Source organism: Podarcis raffonei, chromosome 16, assembly GCF_027172205.1.
Source record: "Podarcis raffonei isolate rPodRaf1 chromosome 16, rPodRaf1.pri, whole genome shotgun sequence".
Lineage (NCBI taxonomy): Eukaryota > Metazoa > Chordata > Lepidosauria > Squamata > Lacertidae > Podarcis > Podarcis raffonei.
Genome location: NC_070617.1, coordinates 3,498,222 through 3,515,876, shown reverse-complemented (window position 1 = coordinate 3,515,876; position 17,655 = coordinate 3,498,222). Strand labels below are relative to the sequence as shown.

General features: G+C 49.5%; 1 protein-coding gene and 2 long non-coding RNA genes across 7 annotated transcripts in view; 1 reads left to right on the top strand and 2 right to left on the bottom strand.

The window, feature by feature from the left end:
* ARNT (aryl hydrocarbon receptor nuclear translocator) overlaps positions 1-15,033 on the top strand; it is a 36,873-nt gene extending 21,840 nt beyond the window's left edge. For 2 of the 3 annotated variants that reach the window (XM_053368782.1, XM_053368779.1), the window contains 14 exons: positions 1,585-1,650; positions 1,961-2,046; positions 3,107-3,183; positions 3,722-3,856; positions 4,640-4,714; positions 5,720-5,871; positions 7,907-8,017; positions 8,206-8,281; positions 9,057-9,180; positions 9,908-10,007; positions 10,332-10,503; positions 10,899-11,058; positions 12,168-12,322; positions 12,868-15,033. In XM_053368782.1, the coding sequence (XP_053224757.1) occupies positions 1,585-1,650; positions 1,961-2,046; positions 3,107-3,183; positions 3,722-3,856; positions 4,640-4,714; positions 5,720-5,871; positions 7,907-8,017; positions 8,206-8,281; positions 9,057-9,180; positions 9,908-10,007; positions 10,332-10,503; positions 10,899-11,058; positions 12,168-12,322; positions 12,868-12,957 (1,579 nt within the window). In that variant the 3' untranslated portion in view covers positions 12,958-15,033. The remainder of the gene's footprint in view (positions 1-1,584; positions 1,651-1,960; positions 2,047-3,106; positions 3,184-3,721; positions 3,857-4,639; positions 4,715-5,719; positions 5,872-7,906; positions 8,018-8,205; positions 8,282-9,056; positions 9,181-9,907; positions 10,008-10,331; positions 10,504-10,898; positions 11,059-12,167; positions 12,323-12,867) is intronic. The other variant, XM_053368780.1, reaches the window with a different exon arrangement.
* On the bottom strand, positions 2,285-5,169 carry LOC128403746 (uncharacterized). Its single transcript, XR_008328002.1, has 2 exons — positions 5,068-5,169; positions 2,285-2,442 (listed from the first exon to the last, which is right to left on the bottom strand). It is a non-coding gene; the product is annotated as an uncharacterized LOC128403746 (long non-coding RNA).
* LOC128403745 (uncharacterized) lies at positions 5,628-14,570 on the bottom strand. 3 transcript variants are annotated; one of them, XR_008328000.1, is made up of 3 exons: positions 14,463-14,570; positions 8,181-9,249; positions 5,628-6,117 (listed from the first exon to the last, which is right to left on the bottom strand). It is a non-coding gene; the product is annotated as an uncharacterized LOC128403745 (long non-coding RNA). The 3 variants fall into 3 exon arrangements; XR_008328001.1 differs by having other exon boundaries at positions 5,628-8,593; positions 8,973-9,249; XR_008327999.1 differs by having other exon boundaries at positions 5,628-9,249.
* Positions 15,034-17,655: the final 2,622 nt, after the last annotated feature.

Here is a 17,655-nt window from a genome sequence, read left to right as displayed (position 1 = left end):
ACAGCGCCACCCGCGTCCCAAAGGAAAAGGGTTAGGGAAGGGCAAATGAAAGGATCCAGGATGCTGCGGGGGCTGCAGTAACTCCTCTAGCAGAATCTATGGCTTTTTAGTTTAGGAAAAAGTGAGAGGGGCAGGCCAAGAGGCCTTGGTGCAATGCAACAGTACGCTATGGTGCTTTGGAAGTGTATTGTAGCTACCGTATTTACTCGAGTCTAATGCACCATCAAATCTAATGTGCGACTCAATTTTCAGAACCGTGAAACCCCAAAAAAGTATTCGCCGGCAAATGTAAATGTGCCATCGAAGCTAATGCGTGCCTTAATTTTCACAGCATAATTCGGCCAAAAAGGTGAGCATTAGATTCAAGTAAATACGGTAATAAATTCATTGCTGAACTTTCAGAAAAGGAGAGCTCATTCAAGGCCATGTTTCTGTTAAAAAATGTGCCAAGCAACGTAGTGTATTAAGAATTTACTTCTACACCACTGGTTCATACTCAGGTCAGGGAACAAACCTTTAAATAAAAATGCAGCCCTGAGAAAACCCAAGCAAAGCTTCCAATAGGGACCTGGTTTATGTAGAAAATCTATTGCACAAAAGGACAGCCCCACTAACCACTTGTTCAGTGAACTGCCAAATCTGTATATTAATAGTATTATTATTTTTTAAAAGCCTCCTGCTGTAAAATATAAATGGATTGGGGAGATTTTGAAACGAGTGTTAATTCACACACTCGTCGCTGCTGTGTGGGTGAGGAGGAAGGAGAGAATATTATTATTAATATTCAATTCGTCAGTTGCCTGATATATAGCAGTCTCCAGATGACTTACAGCAAATTAAAAAACATACAGGGGTATTAAGTTCCAGGCAGGGCTGGGGTGGGGATTCCTGCTCCAGGTTTCTCCCCTTCAGCCTTAAAAGTCCCCAGAAATGGTTAGCTGTCACATTCATCAGCAACTGCATTGTTAGAGAGCCAGTGTGGTGTAGTGGTTAAGAGCGGTAGTCTCGTAATCTGGGGAACCGGGTTCGCGTCTCCGCTCCTCCACATGCAGCTGCTGGGTGACCTTGGGCCAGTCACACTTCTCTGAAGTCTCTCAGCCCCACTCACCTCACAGAGTGTTTGTTGTGGGGGAGGAAGGGAAAGGAGAATGTGAGCCGCTTTGAGACTCCTGAAGGGGAGTGAAAGGTGGGATATCAAATCCAAACTCTTTTTGAATAAAAGTTTCTGGAATCCACAGGAGGGGAGAGGGCTCTTGTCCTCAGTTCCTGCTTGTGGGGTTCCTAGAGGCATCTGGTCAGCCACTGTGAGAACAGGACACTGGACTAGATGGGCCCCTGGCCTGATCCAGTAGACTCTTAGCTTCATGACCAGAAGCAGCCACAGCATGGCTTTTGGGAGTGCTCCCTGGCCAGGCTGCATTGAAGCAAATCTGTGTAGTTCTGCCACAAGGAAGCAGGCAAAGGGTTGTGGGCCAGCTTGGTCCCTAAGTGAAGATACAAACGTCTTGCAGGGGGCGGGAGGAACCAGAATCTTTGGGTGAAAGTGGAAGTAACTTGAGTTTGTTTCTGTCCTTCGCTCCGCAGATGCGGCAATGCCACGGTGGATCCAGTCTCCATGAACCGCCTCAGCTTTATGAGAAACAGGACTCGGTAAAACTGGTTGTTCAGGGAGCCAGGGCTTGGTTGGCTGATAAGGGCTAGCGAGCAGCCCAATGTTAGCTTCATGTGGCAAAGCGGAGTAGTCAAACTCTGATCTTCCAGGTCCTAGTCTGATACTCTAACCACTAGACCACCGCTGCCTCTCACATTTGTTTAATCAGTGCAGGGGGTAGAGCTGAGGTTTTTGTTGGCAGGTTGTTTTGCTGAGAGTTCTGGTGGACTCTCATCCCCCCCCCCGCACCCCAGTAAGACCAGCAAATGCAGCCCTGGCAACATATTTCTCTCTGTTCCCTCCGTCCAGGAATGGGTTGGGTGCTGTGAAGGATGGTGAGCCTCATTTTGTCGTGGTCCACTGCACAGGCTACATCAAAGCCTGGCCACCGGCAGGTAACCTCACCTGAATGTCTCATTCTGGAAGACCCGCTTTTTAATGTTTCTGCTAATTCATTTATTTCCTGTTACTTTGAAGTCCTGTTCTTCCAAAAATAAAGTGTTACAGGGTTTTTATCAGGAGGGCGGGAAGTCTGGACAATGTTCATGGGTCCCTTCCAGACCTGTGATCTTGTATCCAGTGGGTTTAGAGTCTAGTAAAAGAAGCCACTGAACTGCTCAGACAAGTTTCTTCGCAAGATTCCAGCTTTAGCTGGCCGCTGAAGTACTGCCATTTACATGTCCAAAGAGCGGGCTTGGTTGCCGTAGAGACCAATGGGGGCGTCTTTTCCCACCTTACCTGTCTGTATGCCAAGTCATCCTAGGCTGGAGAACGATAGGCCAGGGGGCGCTCTGTGTGAAAAAGAGAGAGAGAAAATGTGTGTGTGTGTTGTTCTATGCTGGAAGCTGGAGACACACAGGATTGTCCTGCTCTGTTCTGGATCCAAAGCTACAATTTGATAATCTTGCTGGGAACTTAATGAGGAGGCAATATCTGCTGGAGTTTTAATGCTGTGAGCCCCTCCATCCTATGCTCAGGTTGTATCTATGCATAAATAATGCCATGCATCCTAACTTGCTCAGATTTTCTTTCCCTTGTTTTCATTTTTCTTCTACATAACTGTCAATTTTCCTTTCTGAGGTTCTTTCACTTCCCTCTTTCCCTCATCTTTCTTTTTTTAATTTACTAGCAATTTTTTTAACATTTACTGCATCCCTTCTTCTCCCCCTCTGTCAGTTGTTTTCTCCCTCCTTTCCCATAGCAAAATCCCCACTAATTTTACCCTGCGAGCCTTTCCGCAGGGAGACCCCCTTTTTCAAAGGCTTCTAATTACCCCTTGGTTCAGAAGTTTTTCACACAATGCTGGTCCTTCTCTACCTCCACCAAATTTCTCCCACTCTACCAGCCACATGGGGTCGATAACATATATATTTTTAACCCACTAAGACCAGAACCCACCTTTGAGAAAAGCCTGTCCTGGATCTGAGCTGAACTCCTCCTTCTTGCCACCCACAGGGGTCTCCCTCCCGGATGACGACCCAGATGCTGGGCAGGGGAGCAAGTTCTGCCTGGTGGCCATCGGCAGGCTGCAGGTGAGTTAGCCTTTCCCTCAAGCCCCAAAAGGACGCGGGAACCAGGTTGCCATCGATTGCTGAGCCTCCTTCGTACCTTATCGCAGCAGGTGTCCTTATCTGACAGCCTCAAAAGCCGCACCACAATTGCTGTCCCCTGTGTTGCTCCAGGGCGGGGCTGGCAGCTTGCCTGAGGCCACTTTTGTAGAATTGTAGGAGAGTTGGAAAGGGAACCCAAGGGCCATCTAGTCCAACCCTCTACAATGCGGGAATCATGGCTAAAGAATCCCTGCAAGATGGCCAGTTTGGTGAGCGCATGGCAGAGATTAGGGCCCAGTCCCTCACCTCTCCCAGCTCTTAGGGAGAATCCGCTGCCAAAGAAGAGAAAGGAGAGAAATAATCGGGGGCCTTCCGCAGAGTTTCCTGCCTCCCCTCACTTGCCGACTTGCCTTCTTGCAGGGGAAAGGGCTGTCTCTCCTCCAAGCGGGAAGCCCAATCCCTGCCTAGCCCCCACTCTGTAACCGGCCCCTAACACCTTGGCGTCTCCCTTCCCTTGCAGGTCACGAGCTCACCCAGCTGCGTGGACATAAACACCGTTTGCCAGCCCACAGAGTTCATCTCGCGGCACAACACCGACTGCCTCTTCACCTTCGTCGACCACCGCTGCGTGGCCACCGTTGGCTACCAGCCGCAGGTGCGGGGAACTGGAGGAGGGGGTGCACATTGGCTCCCTGGGTCCAGGCCAAAAGCCCACTTAGTCCAGCATCCTGTTTTGTTTTGTTTTGTTTAAATGGGACACATTTTATTGATACAAATATTTATATGCCTCTCACTCATAACAAGATGGAGAACAATATACAGTGGTACCTCAATTTTCAAATGTCTCTGTTGACGAACGTTTCAGTTTTCGAACGCCACTTAGTCCAGCATCCTGGACAATATAATTTATATATAAGTTAAACAGTGCCGGGGCTAAAATACACCCTTGCTTAACTCCCTTTGTGGCTTGTAAGTTGTCCATTTGTAGAGCAGTGCGCCTTTCATCACAGTATCTTTGTAAAAGCATTTAATCAAGTACAGCAGTCTTTTGTCTATATTTGAGGAATTCAGCTTGTCCCAGAGTCTTACTCGCGAAATTGAGTAGAATGCAGCTTTCAAATCAATGAAAGCTGCGTATAGCATAAGGTTTCCTGGGGACAGTCCCCCGATTTAGAAATCAGTCCTCTGACAAAATCTTATCATTCCTACTGAAGTTGAAAAGTGTCCCCAGATTCACTGAAAAAAATCTGGTAACCTTAGTACAGCACACCACCCAGATGCCCCATAGGGAAGCTCACAAGGAGACCCACATTCAACAGCAACAGCTCTCCCGACTTGCTATTCCCAGCGGCTGGTTTTATTCAGAGGTAACCTGCCTTCAGCAGTGACATTCTGACTCTTTCTCTCTCTCCCTGCCCCCCCCCCCGCAAAAAATTAGGAACTCTTGGGAAAGGATATTGTTGACTTCTGCCACCCGGAAGACCACCAGCTTTTGAGGGACAGCTTCCAGCAGGTAAACCAGCCACAAGTCCATGACTGATTCAGCCTGGCATCTGCACAACAACCCAGCACACACCCCTTGGCAAACGTGTTTTGAATGCCGTCGGAGCAGGCAAGGGGAGCCTTGGGCCTTCCTGAGGTTGCTGAACTACAACTCCCATCCTGCTCCTCCCTGGCCGTTGGCCACGCTTGCCGTCAGGGCTGGTGGGAGTCGTAGTTCAGCAAGATCCAGAGGTTGCACACAAACTTCAGGCCATCTTTCCAAAGCCCTGGGAGGGAGGGAGGGAAAGCTGGCTTTTCACGACCTTCACAATCCTGCATTCCACCCCATAACCATCAACATCTGCGGAAAATGGAAATAAATACCTGCCAGGTGCCCTAGTGCGGGATGCAGAAACACTTTTTCATCTCAAGGGCCGCATTCCGTTCTTGGCAACCTTCCGGGGGGCCACATGCCACTGGTGGGTGGGGCCAGAGTCAAAAGTGGGTGTGGCCAAGAACGTAAATTTGAGTTCTGTAGTATAGATTTGTTCCTACACACACACAGATGCCTCTCTGTCTTCTGTCCAGGTGAGCGAGAGGCAGGATCAGAGTTCGAGAAAACATCTCCAGCCAGGCAAAACCACCTTTGGGGTACAAAGCAGGGGTGGTGAGAGGCATAGGGGGAATCCTTGCCCCAGGGAAAGCAACCTCCAAAATCCCAGGCAAGAAGGAATTGTAGCCAGTGCTGGCATTAAAAGAGGGCAGGCAAGTTGCAGCCCCCAACCCATTCTCATCTCTTGCCCTAGCCCCCTTTGCTGGCATTTTTTAGAAAGTGGGGGGCTAAGATTGGGAAGCTCCAAAGTGGCGGAGCTTTATTTGGGGTTCTTCTGATTCTGGATCTTAGGATAAGCGCTGCCCTTTCAGGAACTGCATGTCTTGTTGGGGGGGGGGACTTCCTTTCCACCCCTCTGCTGTGGCTGCTGCTGTTGCCGGCGTAAAACCAAAACAACCCCCCACCCCACCCCCGTTTTTCCAGGTGGTGAAGTTAAAAGGCCAAGTTTTGTCCGTCATGTTCCGTTTCCGGTCCAAGAACCAAGAATGGCTCTGGATGAGAACTAGCTCCTTCACCTTCCAGAACCCCTACTCAGATGAGATAGAGTACATCATCTGTACCAACACCAATGTGAAGTACGTACGCGGGGACCCCCTGTGCCAACCCCACCCACCCCACTGGCAGTGGGGCCTGCTCTTTCGCTGTGTCCTTGAAAGACTTGTAGGGCGGAGGGGGCTTTGCAGTCTCCCACCCCAAAAAACCCCTCCTTAGCTTCATTCCAGCCTCTTTTAAAGCAAAATGCATTAAAATAAGTTTCTGCTTCTGGGTTGTCAAATCTCCTTTGCCTTTTTTGTTGTTGTTGTTCAGTTGAACCCCAAGACCTACCAGCCAGATGCAAAATTAGACAGGGCACATTCACTTTTAAATACAACTTTGAAAAGTCACAGCTTCCCTCAAAGAATTAGGGAGAATGTCATTTGTTAAGGGTGCTGGGAGTTGTTAGGAGGCCCCTCTATTCCCTTCCCAGAACTACAATTCCCAGAGTTTCATGGGACAGAGGGATAAGCCTCTCTGGGAATTGTAGCTCTGGGAGAAGAACATGGCACTCTTCCTAAACACTCTCAGCATCAACTACAGCTCCCAGGATTCCTTGGGGGGAAGCCATGGTTCTTTAAAGTTGCATCACTGTGCTTTAAATTTGTGGTGTGAATGTGGCCTTTGGGTACCCGATGCTAGTCCTATGCAGAGTGGACTCACTGAAATCAGTGGACAGGCTAACTTAGGTCCATAGATTTCCATATGTCTGCCCTGACTGGAACTTGGTTAGCTGCCGCCCTTAGAATTAAGGAGCAAGGAGCCTCCAATCCCATTTCTGAGTCTAGGGATTTGTTTCCAGTGCTAGAGGTCACAGCTCTTTCGCACACACACAAAAATCTGCTAAATATGAGTTCAGATTTCTTCATTTTAGCTGCCTAACCTAGGTGGGAAAACTTGCTTTTTCTTGCTGTGGGGTCAGAAACCCTTGTTGATCTACTGCAAAATTGCCCTGAGATCTCCCCACAGATCTCAGTCTACTTTCTGCCCTTCCCTTGGTCTAAACCGCCTGTCTGCTCTGAGTATCCCCCTCTTTTGCTCTTAATTGGACAGGCTGCTGTGATGTCAGGGAATACGCTAGCCTTAATTGGAGCAGACCTACAGAACATGACTACCTTGGAGAACATAAGAAAAGCCTGCTGGATCAGGCCAATGGCCCATTCATCATCCTGTTCTCACAGTGGCCAGCCATAGGCCCAGATCCGCAGCAGGAGGTTCATTAGTTTCAATGGGTCTGCTGCTGAGTAGGACTGGCATGTGATGCGACCCATAATGCCGCCCCCCTCAGCCATCAGGACACCAGCTCTCCTCTTGGTCTGCCCCATATTGTCATGTTGTCATTTCCTTGAGCGAATCCATACATTCACCATCCCCAAATCTGAAACTGGGACACATTTGCAGGTTGAGCTAAAGACTAAGAATCATCTCCAGCTACGTTTTACTGAGAGTAGACCCATTGAAATGAATGGAACTAAGTTATGTTGATTGATTTCAGTAGCTCTGCTTTGAGTAGTGCCAACATTGGAGACTGCTCTCAATTTTCTGCCCACTGCCAATCTTTCAGTCTGTTTTTTTAAAAAAATTGTGGTGTCGTGGAGGGGCGGGTGGCCTCTGAGAGAGGGTTGTGGCAGTCAGCTTGAGTAAGCTTATGCACAATCTATCTCTGCCCCTTCACTTGGGGGTGGGGAGAACCCCACACACCCATACACTCATCCATCCCATTTCCATATACCAGCTTCAGACGGGGAGCTTCAGAGAAATCAAAGCCAGATTTTGCAATTATTATGGAGTCACTTATGTAGAACAGTGTAACGTGTTTTGTTTTGTTCTTAAACTGATTACAATCAAGCTTTAAAAACAAACGCACCTGAAATTTACCAAAATGCAGATTTAAAACCAACAGATACGTGTAAAAAGAATTGTGTGTCTGGGGTAGCAAAAAAGACTTTAGCAGGCGCCAAAAACAGCCTTGGGAGGAGGGAGGGGCATAAAGACCCCCTGGCTCACTGGAACGCTCTGAGGGTTGCGATTGGCTCCCTCCGATCCCTGACCTTCCCTTCCCCGATGACCCCCCAGGAACGCCAGCCAGGAATCCCGGCCTGCCTTGGCCAGTCAGATGCAGCGGCCCCAACTGGGCCCGAACGCCAGCCTGCCTTTGGAGATGAGTCCTGCCCAGCTGGCGACGAGGTAAGTGGGGGGCTGGCTGGAGTCACCCTGGAGACCTTTGCTCTGTGAGGGGTCTATCCCAAGGCCCCCTGGGGCATGTAGGTGTCGGAGCACCTTGTAAGCTCTGCTCAGTTCCTCTCCCTGCTCTGTGGCACTTTCCTCAGACCCACGACCGGCTCCTAACCTCTTAACAATGGCTTGCGTTTCAGGCAGCAGGTGACGCAGCCAACAGACGTCGACGTGGTCCCTGTCAGGGAGAGCTTAGCCAGTTACGACCACACCCAGGTAAATCGGCAAAGCTTTCAAGAGTTTCCATGGGGACTCGTCCCAGCTCCCTGCCCCAAATTAAGACCTGGCAGAGGGCACACACAAACACACCCGCTGACACAGATCACTGTGTCCCTCCTTTGGCACACCACACACTCCACTGGAAGGAACTCACGGGGCTTACCTCTGTGGAGTTGCCAGTCGCCATTGGCGACTAGAGGAGTCATCCAGCACAGGACTGCAGTGGCATGAGAGGAGGAAATGACACTTTTTTCCCCATAACTCCCCCCTTCAGCCATCCTTCAGCCTGCCCCCTTTGCATGCACACAACTGAAAACATAGATTTTGTGGAGTGGCAATCCAGACAGGATTCTCCCACCCCGTCCATTCTCATTTAATTGGCACGTTGCAGGATTTATGTTAGTACACACCTAGATTCCAATCCTTGCTCAGCCGTGAAGCTTATTGGGGTGTCCAGGGGCCCAGTTGCCATCTCTCAGCCTAACCCACTTCTTGGGGTAGTTGTGAGGATAAAATTAGGGGAGGAGGAATGGGGTATGGTGCCCTGAACTCTCGGGGCGGGGGATGGAAATGGAAATAAATCCCTGGGCTTATCACTTATTTAGTTGTGTGTGCACATGTTGACACCTGCAGATTGTATCCAACATTAATCATACTCAAGACTCTGCAGTTCATGGGTTTGACTGACCTTAAGCACGTTGATTTCAGAGGATCTAGTCAGGAGTAGGACTGAGCTGACTGTGCAACCCTGTGTTTGCTCATCTCCTTCCAGGCTGCCGTTCAACCGGTGGCCACCACCGGCCCGGACCATGGCAAACCTCTGGAGAAAGCCGAGACCCTCTTCAGTCAGGAGCGGGACCCTCGCTTCAGTGAAATTTACAGCAGCATCAGCACAGGTGAGAGGGTTGGGATCGGGGGGGGGGGGGAATCGGAGCCGGTAATCAGTAGCCATTTCAGTCCATCCCCTGGGAGAAAAAAAGAGAGAAATCTTGGGGAACACCAAAGGTCCCAAGTTCAATCCCCAGGGGCATATCCAGGTAGAGCTGGGGACGTCTGACCTCACCTGAAACCTTGGAGAGGCACTGCCGTCAGTGTCGACAGTCCTGGGCGAGATGGGCCCAAGCAGCCTTCTTGCTATAGCTTCTGTGAGTTGGATCCAGCATTAGTCCTGCTAAGACCAGGACCCCTTGAAATGAACGAAGGTGGTGGATTTGTTCCTTATTCAGCTGTTTAATTTATAAATCCTGCCTTCTCCCCAGGCTGGGACTCAAGGCGACTTACACAAGTTAAAGTGGCACAGAGAAAGTACAAAAAGCTAAAAGCATATTTTAAAATAGTTTGTTTAAACTAGAGTGGAATGAAAATAGCATAAAGGCAGATTGAAATATAGATAATAAAAAAGCAGCACAGCAGTGTCAGAAGCCCTTTCCTTAAAAACAGTCATTCCCAAAAGCTTGTCAGAATAAATTTATCTTCATCTGCCAGCAGGAAGGGCAAGGAGAGAGCCAGTCTCTCGGAATAAGGCCCATTCGTATCAGTAGGTCTTCGTTGGATACCGCCCAATATCCCGTTCTTGGGTGTCCAGGTTGGGGCTAACCATGCTTCTCTCTCTCTCTCAATCAGACCAGACGAAAGCCGTCTCTTCTGGCTCTCTGCCCGCCAGCCAGTCCCTCTTCTCTCAGGGAAGCAGTTTCATAGCTCCTCGTCCCACTGAGAACTTCAGGTGAGGTCCAAGGGATAGTCTCAAGACTCCTGCAATTGGCTGAGGTTCCTTTCCAGTTTATCCCAGCCTCCGCAGTGCAGCGGTTAAAGTGAGTGAGGGTTCAAATCCTCACTCAGCCATCAAGCTCACAGTCTCCCAGCTTAACCTACATCAAAGGGGGCGGGGGGACACACCACATATGCCGCCTTGAGCTCCTCGGAAGAAAGGCGAGATAGAAACTGAGTGAACAAATGGAGGAATGAATGGCATGCCAACTCTCTGCGTGCCTCTTCAGCCACACTGGCCTTTCCACCCTTAACTCTGCCCTCTTCCTCGCCTCTGTAGGAGCAGCACGATGGTGCCCCCCGTGAACGTCATTCAGCAGCAGCTGCCCACGGCACCGCATTCAGCCTCGGCGGGTCAGATCCTGGCCCAGATCTCTCGCCACTCCAATCCTGATCAGGTCTCCGGGACCACGTGGGCTTCAGGGACGACACGCACGTCTTTCACCGCCCAGGTAGTTTTTGTCTTTTTCCTACAAACCATATATATGGGCATCCCTCGTACGAAGTGGGCTTAGCCACAGTTTTGTGTTGAATAGTCACAAGCTGCCGTGTCTGCTGGAGGAGCTGGAGCTGGGCCTGGTTTAGGAGTATAGGAAGCTTCTCCCTCATAGAATCATAGAACTGTAGAGTTGGAAGGGACCCTGGGTGGTCATCTAGTCCAACCCCCTGCAATGCAGGAATCTCAACGAGATTGTACATAACTGACGGCCATCCAGCCTCTGCTTAAAAATCTCCCAAGGAATGACATTTTGTTCCTGCAAGGACATACACTCCAGCTTCCTGTAACCTACCAGTTGCTTTTTATTTATCTGCTCACTGTTTAAATTTCTTTTTCGTGCTCTTCTAGCAGGCGGCTTCCCACGCTGTTAAGACTCGGCCGCCTTCCTTTGCCATGGGCACCTTCCAAGGCACCCCGTCCTCCTTCAGCCCCATGTCGACACAAGGCTCCACAGCTTCGCCAGGCGGGTCTGCCTACCCAAGCCTTGCCAGCCGCAACGCCAGCTTTGGTGAGTGTTCCCCACCGGGTTTGGAAGTTGCATGCGGTGATCCTTCTGCTGAAGAGGCAGGACTCTGTCACCGTGCAGTTCCTCGTTCTGCAGAAGCAACGCTGTGAAATGATGGGCGTGTATGTTGAGCACAGCAGGAAGGGCCGGAGCTCAGCAGAAGAATACCTGCTTTGCTTGCAGAAAGTCCCAGGTTCAATTCCAGGCACCTTCTGCTAGGGCTGGGGAGACCATGCCTGAACATAACAGGAGCCTACAAGGACCGCCTCTCTCCATATGAACCTACCTGGACCCTGGGATCATCATCTGAGTCCCTTTTTCATGTGCCTCCTCTAAGAGAGGTCCAGAGGCTGGCAACATGAGAACAGGGCCTCTTCTGTAGTGGCTCCCCACTTGTGGAATGCTCTCCCCAGGGAAGCCCACCTGGCACCTTCCTTGCATATCTTTAGGCGCCAGGCAAAAGCATTTCCCTTCAACCAAGCCTTTGGCTGATTAATATTCTACATCCTTTTAAATGTGTTTGCTGTGGAAACAATTGCACAATCAATTCTTTTTTGAAATAATTTTTATTGGTTTTACAAAATAAATCACGATTAACATTTTTCAATAAAATAAAAGTTTCAAATAAAACAAGATTCTCCCAAATCTTAGAACTACCCTCCTCCCCTCTGTGGGTGCTTTAAGTTTCTTAATCAACTGCATATTAGAGTTCATCCAAATTTCAGTTCTCCAATATGTCCAAAGTCTCTGTAACATTGCAAGAGTTATTCAGAGCATGCCATTAACCACACAATCATTTCATGGTTGCCGGGAACAGTATTTTTCAGACTTCCAACAGGAATACTTTCAAATGCTTCCTGAATGTCAATAACAAGGGAGACAGGCGCACCTCACAAGGGAGGGCATCTCCTGTGAATCCACCTGGGATCTACCTTCTGCCCCACTTCTGATTGTTAGACCTCTTTCTGCAGCCCAAAGCAGGGCGTTTCCGCCCACCAACTCCTTCTAAGCCAAACCAGTCAATCTAGACCAAAGCGTGTTATCAAGGGCATGGGGAAAGAACAGTCTGTCTCCTACACTCGGTGCTAACCGCATTTTTGTTCCTTTCAAAGCTGCTGGAGAGAGCGGGCAGGCCCCAGCCCCGTTCCAGCCCCGGGCAGCGGAGGGGGTCGCCGTGTGGTCACAGTGGCAGGGTCAGCACCACGGACAGAGTCCAAGCGAGTCGCACGCCCAGCAGCCACCACCAAACCAGTCGGAAGTCTTCCCGGTCAGTCAACCTCCCCTCCGGCACGATTCCAGTAACTTTTCCTGCCCCCCTGTTTTATAAACAGAGGCCAAGACACCAAGGATCCTCTTGCTAGGGATCCAAACCAGGATTTAAACCTCCAGCAGCCGACACTATTTCCCCATCTTTGATTTATTTAAAAGCACTGATAACCCAAGAAGCTGCACTATACTGAACGAGACTGTTGGTCCACCTAACTCAGTACTGTCTACACAGACCAGCAGCAGCTCTAGATCCTCTCACAGCGCCCTTAACAAACGACAGTCCCCAGGATTCTTTCCGGGAAGCCATAACTATTAAAGTGGTATAAGGGTGCTTTAAATGTATGATGCAGAAACAGTCTGAGTTAATACAGATAAAGGTTTTACATAGCACAATTGAGGGTGGGGTTCATTTTAGGGGGCGCTGTTAAATGTTTGCAAGTAGGAAACCCTTCTCCTGCTTTCAGGAACCACTTTCTGCCCGTCCTAGAAGATACAGTCCAATGATAATTTCATCCTCATTTTCGAATTCCCTTTCATTTACAGGACATGTTGTCCATGCTGGGGGAACAGGGAGCCAGCTACAACAACGAAGAGTTTCCCGAGCTGAACATGTTCCCCCCCTTTTCGGAATAAGGATGGGAAAAGATCCGTGCAGACAGTGCAGTTTCCCCTGGCCCCCCGTGTAGCGACGCAGGAAGGGAGGAGCGTTTGTGACTCCCCCTACCCTTTCTAACTTCTGTCAAAGACTGCCAAAGTCTTCCTACTTCTGGGAAGCAGAAGCGCTGCAGGCGAGGCGTCGCAGAGGGAGTCCGGCTCGTTCCCAACTTGGGTGGAGCCTCCGGCGAGGCCGCTGTTTCCCTCCTTCCCGGCAGACCTGCTGCGAACCGGTTGCGTTTTGGAGAAAGCCGCGTGTGCAGAGTCAAAAAGCAGTCGCGAGGACTTGGGGAGCCCGATGAGTGGACGATGCTCAGTGTGCGATCATCAGGGATTTTTAAAAGCTCAATGGGTGTTTGGTTTTTTAAAAAAGAAACACCCTACGCCATAATCTTTTATACATATATACATATATATATATAAATATATCAAAATTGTATTCTTGTTTATACGATGTCAGGGAATGGGGGCAGAATTTGCCCCCTGAAATGATGCTTAAAGCGCTGTGTAATTCCGTCACCTGTGAACACCCGAGGCATATAGAGGAACTCGTTGCCGCACACTCGTTTCACTAGCGTCCGCACTCGTGTGTTCAGGTCTTGCACGTTATCTCCCTCGAGCAGTGTTAATGAAATGGAGGGGTCTGCTTGCCCCCACCCCAACGGTTCACCCTGCTGGGCTAGCAACTTTCTCATGTGCCCCCCCTTCCCAGCAGCCGCCAAGCCCCCCACCAGGGCTTGAATGCTGTGTGTGTCTTTAGGGCATTGTGCTCTCCCCATAATGTATAGGGGAACTGGGATGCCAGCCGGCACTGGGAACAAGGAAGTTGGGAGACATTGAAGCTGGCTGCACCTGGCTAGTCAAGGAAAAAGTAGGCATGGCTTGTCCTGAAGGAAGCCTTCAGGTTCCTCTGTTCTCTGGAAACCCAGACAAGCAAGTGTGGTGTTTGCCTTCTGGGATGATGAGACTCAAGGTATCCACCATTGAAGCTGGCCCTGTTTCCTCCCATAACTTGTGCAATTAAAAGTGGGCCTCGCTTATTAGCGGAACCCTCTTGGCTTCCTTTTTTCTTGTAACGCTTCAGGACGGGGGACACTTCCAAGCCATAAAAAGCATCCGTAGCACAAAAGCTTTTTGTTGTTGTTGCATTGTTGAGGATTTTGGGGTTCACGTGGGTCCCCTTTGTCTCCATCCCTCTCTTAATGTGAAATGGGACAGGGCTGCAATCTTCCCCCGGCGCTCACACAATTCTGGAAACAAGCAGATTTAATCTGAGCAGGTTTCCTGTCCATCTGTTGTTCCTGGTGATGTCTTCCCCTCCCCCCCTTCTTCAGTGGGGGGTAAAGAACACACATACCTGTCTCTCCCCCCCCAATCCAGGCATCATCCTGCTCACCTGTTCTAGGGGGTGGGGAGTAAGAATTGAGATGAGACGATGGGAACCTTGTTCTGGAGATGTGTGATCGTCATCGAAATATACTTACATTTGTCATGAAGCCTGAATTCTTGGAATCGACCACTGTCTTCTTTCATAATTCTCAGTTGAAAGTGGGGTGCACCCCAGGCTTTGGATAGAGGGGAAGACTGTTCCTCTCGTATTCCAGAAGTTATGTATACAATATTGAATAGTGTAACAATGCAGTCCTGTCTTTTCTGAGAAGGAAAAATGAAAGATCAGGATAAATTCTTTTAAAAACCCACGGCGATTCTCATTTCTATCTTGCAAAACTCAGCCATTGTTTGCCAAAGCGCAAGGATTGATCTCCCGGCGTCCCAAAAATATGGCACCAACCACTTTGCAATTTAAAAGCAACAATAACTTTTTAGTAATGACTGCAGAATTAAGCATCTGGATAATCTCTAGTTCTTCCCCCCCCCTTTTGTGTACTTAAAAAAAAATCAAGTTTCTGGCCCTCATGATGAAGAGGACCAGCTTGATGATGTCTGTGGGCCCGTATCTCAGAAGCATTTTACTGTTTTTCGTGTCGGCCTTTTGTCCCTTGCCCTGGCTTAACAGAGCAATTATGCAAAATAAACGATATGCCATATGTTTTATTCATGATGTTGTGCTCAGCGTTGATGAGAAAAGAGTTTCTTTTTTCCTGAATTTCAGCTGGTGGGTTTTAAGAATACGGGAATATGGTGTTTCCCCCAGGGCCAAATTAACTTGGACCGCTGTGCCATCTCAGGCTCAATGTGCTGTGGGATAGACATTGGGATTCAGAATCTCATGAGGCTGTGCTCTGGGGTCTGTTTCCAGAGATGGGGCGTTGTGGGGGGTGTCAGCTGACCAGTACCTCAAAAACAGTGTATTCCCGACACCTCGAGGATTAGGATCTCCCCCAGCTTTCCTGGAAATGCCATTGGGGGATTGAATTTGGGGCCTTCTGCATGCAAGGCAGGTGTCCTCCTGCTGAGCTGCAACCCTTCCCTGTACCCATGATGCTCCATGACCCACAAGGCACCCTGAGTATGCATTCAATGGGGCACAGGCTGGCAGTAAGAAAGAAACCTTGGTACAGAAGGCAGCACCCATCTCTCCTGCCCAAGAGCCTGAACATTGCCCACCTCCCCACCCCAATGCCACTTTACCCATAGTGCACTGCGCTGCAGCCCACCCCCACCCCCCTCATCACTGAGCTACTTGCAAGAAAAAATAAAGTAAGATCCCAGTCCTCATGGTTCTTAATGAGACTGGACAAAGGTTTCTTTTTTTTCTAGCAGACCTGTGAACTGGCAGAGACACTTCTGCAGAGCCAATGGCTCGTTTACGTAATAATCCATGGTTCATTACACTGGGTGCTTTCCCCACAACAGCCAGAAACGAGCAGCAGCTTGCCCTGTTTACTGGTACTCCAGGATATATTGCTTCTATATCTGGAGGCTCTATTGTGCATAAATAGATCTCAGGAGATCCATGTAAACTCATTTAATCCTTTTTTAATAAGAACCATTACTTCCCTCTCTCAACAGAGAAAAAAATCGGTTTGGCCACACTGCATTTAACCTCCGAAGAATCCTGGGAACTCATTTGTTAGGGGTGCTGGGAAACGCAGCTACAGTTCCCAGGATTTTTTGGGGGGGGAGCCTTAAATGTATGGGGTGTAGGGCAGCCACAACCTTTCTTCTACATGGACACAAACCACGTAGCAGCTGCCTTACACGGAGTTGGAAGGGACCCTGTGGCCATGTAGCCCACCCCCTGCAATGCAGGAACATTGGTCCATTTCACTTAGGGATGCCTACTTTGGCTGACTGGCTGAGGTTCTCGGAGGATTATTTCTAAAACTGGAACTGCCAGTGATTCAATCGGGGGCTGTTCTACATGCTCAGCTGGTGCTCTCCCTCAGATCTCTGACATGGTTACAGCCTTACCCGGCTCAGGTAAACATGCAACGCCATGATGACAGCAGCTACAGCAAAAGGCCTCCCAATTCTGCTCCCAGTCCCTAGCTCAGTGTCTTAACCACTACCCCACACTGCCCCAGAGCATCCCCCCGCCTCCCCCCCCATCTCTCAGCCTCCTGCTTCTGCCAGTTGAAGAGTTGAGATGCCTGCAACTGATGCTTCTGGCCAGGAGTTAAACTTCTCTGCCTTTTTCTTTTTACATCACTGACTTCTGAATAGCTGCCTCCGCAAAGCCTGTATCAGAGGTTAAGCTCTGCTTCTCTCACCCCTTTTAAAGTTTCTGCCTCTGTGATGCTTCAGGGTGGCTCTGAAGAGGCCCAGGGACCAGAATAATAATGAGGACAATTTATACATTTCCCACAATCTACTGGTGTGCAGAACGGTATATATTGATTTACTTTGGCCTGTCCCACCAGGGAGTGCTCTTGCTTCACTTTCACATTCAGGTGTGTTTTTATTTACACAGAGTTCCAAGAGACCCAAAGGAGTCATCTAGTCCAACCCCCTGCCATCATGGCACCTTGAATGGGGCCCAGAAACAAACCGGCAACCGATGTAGCTGCTTTTAAGACGGGTTATGTGGGATCTAAACGGAATCCCAGCCAGTAGTCTGGCTGTGGCATTTTGGACCAATAGACCAAATCTCTCCCCCACTGCCACCACCAAATTCAGCCATTAAGCTCCCACAGGGGCAACTTTGGCCCATCCATTACTGCCTCCCATCCTAAGCTACCTCACAGGGTTGCTGGGAGAATATAGCGCCCCCTCAAGCTAGTTGGAGGAAAGGAGGGATACATGTGAGATAGTTTAGCAAACTGGTATGTGTGTGTGTGAAGAAGCAGCTCAGATTTTGTGCCTAAAGAAAACCACTTCATGGCTTGCAGCAAAGTAGTCAGTTCCTCCTATGACCCATTTCCCATTTCTTTTCGGGGGGAGGAAACCCACCACCAGCAGCAATATAGTCATAAGTTTCCCACTTCCTCCTTCCCACCCCCTGCTTCAGCTGAAAGGGCTCCTGTGCTTTTTATAGTTGTGGTGGAACCAACAGGTGGAGCTTTTGCCCAGCAGAGCAGCTGCCCAGGCTGAATGATCTTCCTGCAGAGGGAAGTATGCTAGAGGGAAGGGGAAATGGGTCCTGCATTTGCACTAACTAAGCTCTGAAAGAGTAGCTCTGTACGTGCTCATCAGCCAACCCTTGCACATCTTTGGGAACTACGATTCCCACTGGCTGGGGCTGACAGGAGCTGTAGTTCCACAACATCAGGAGAG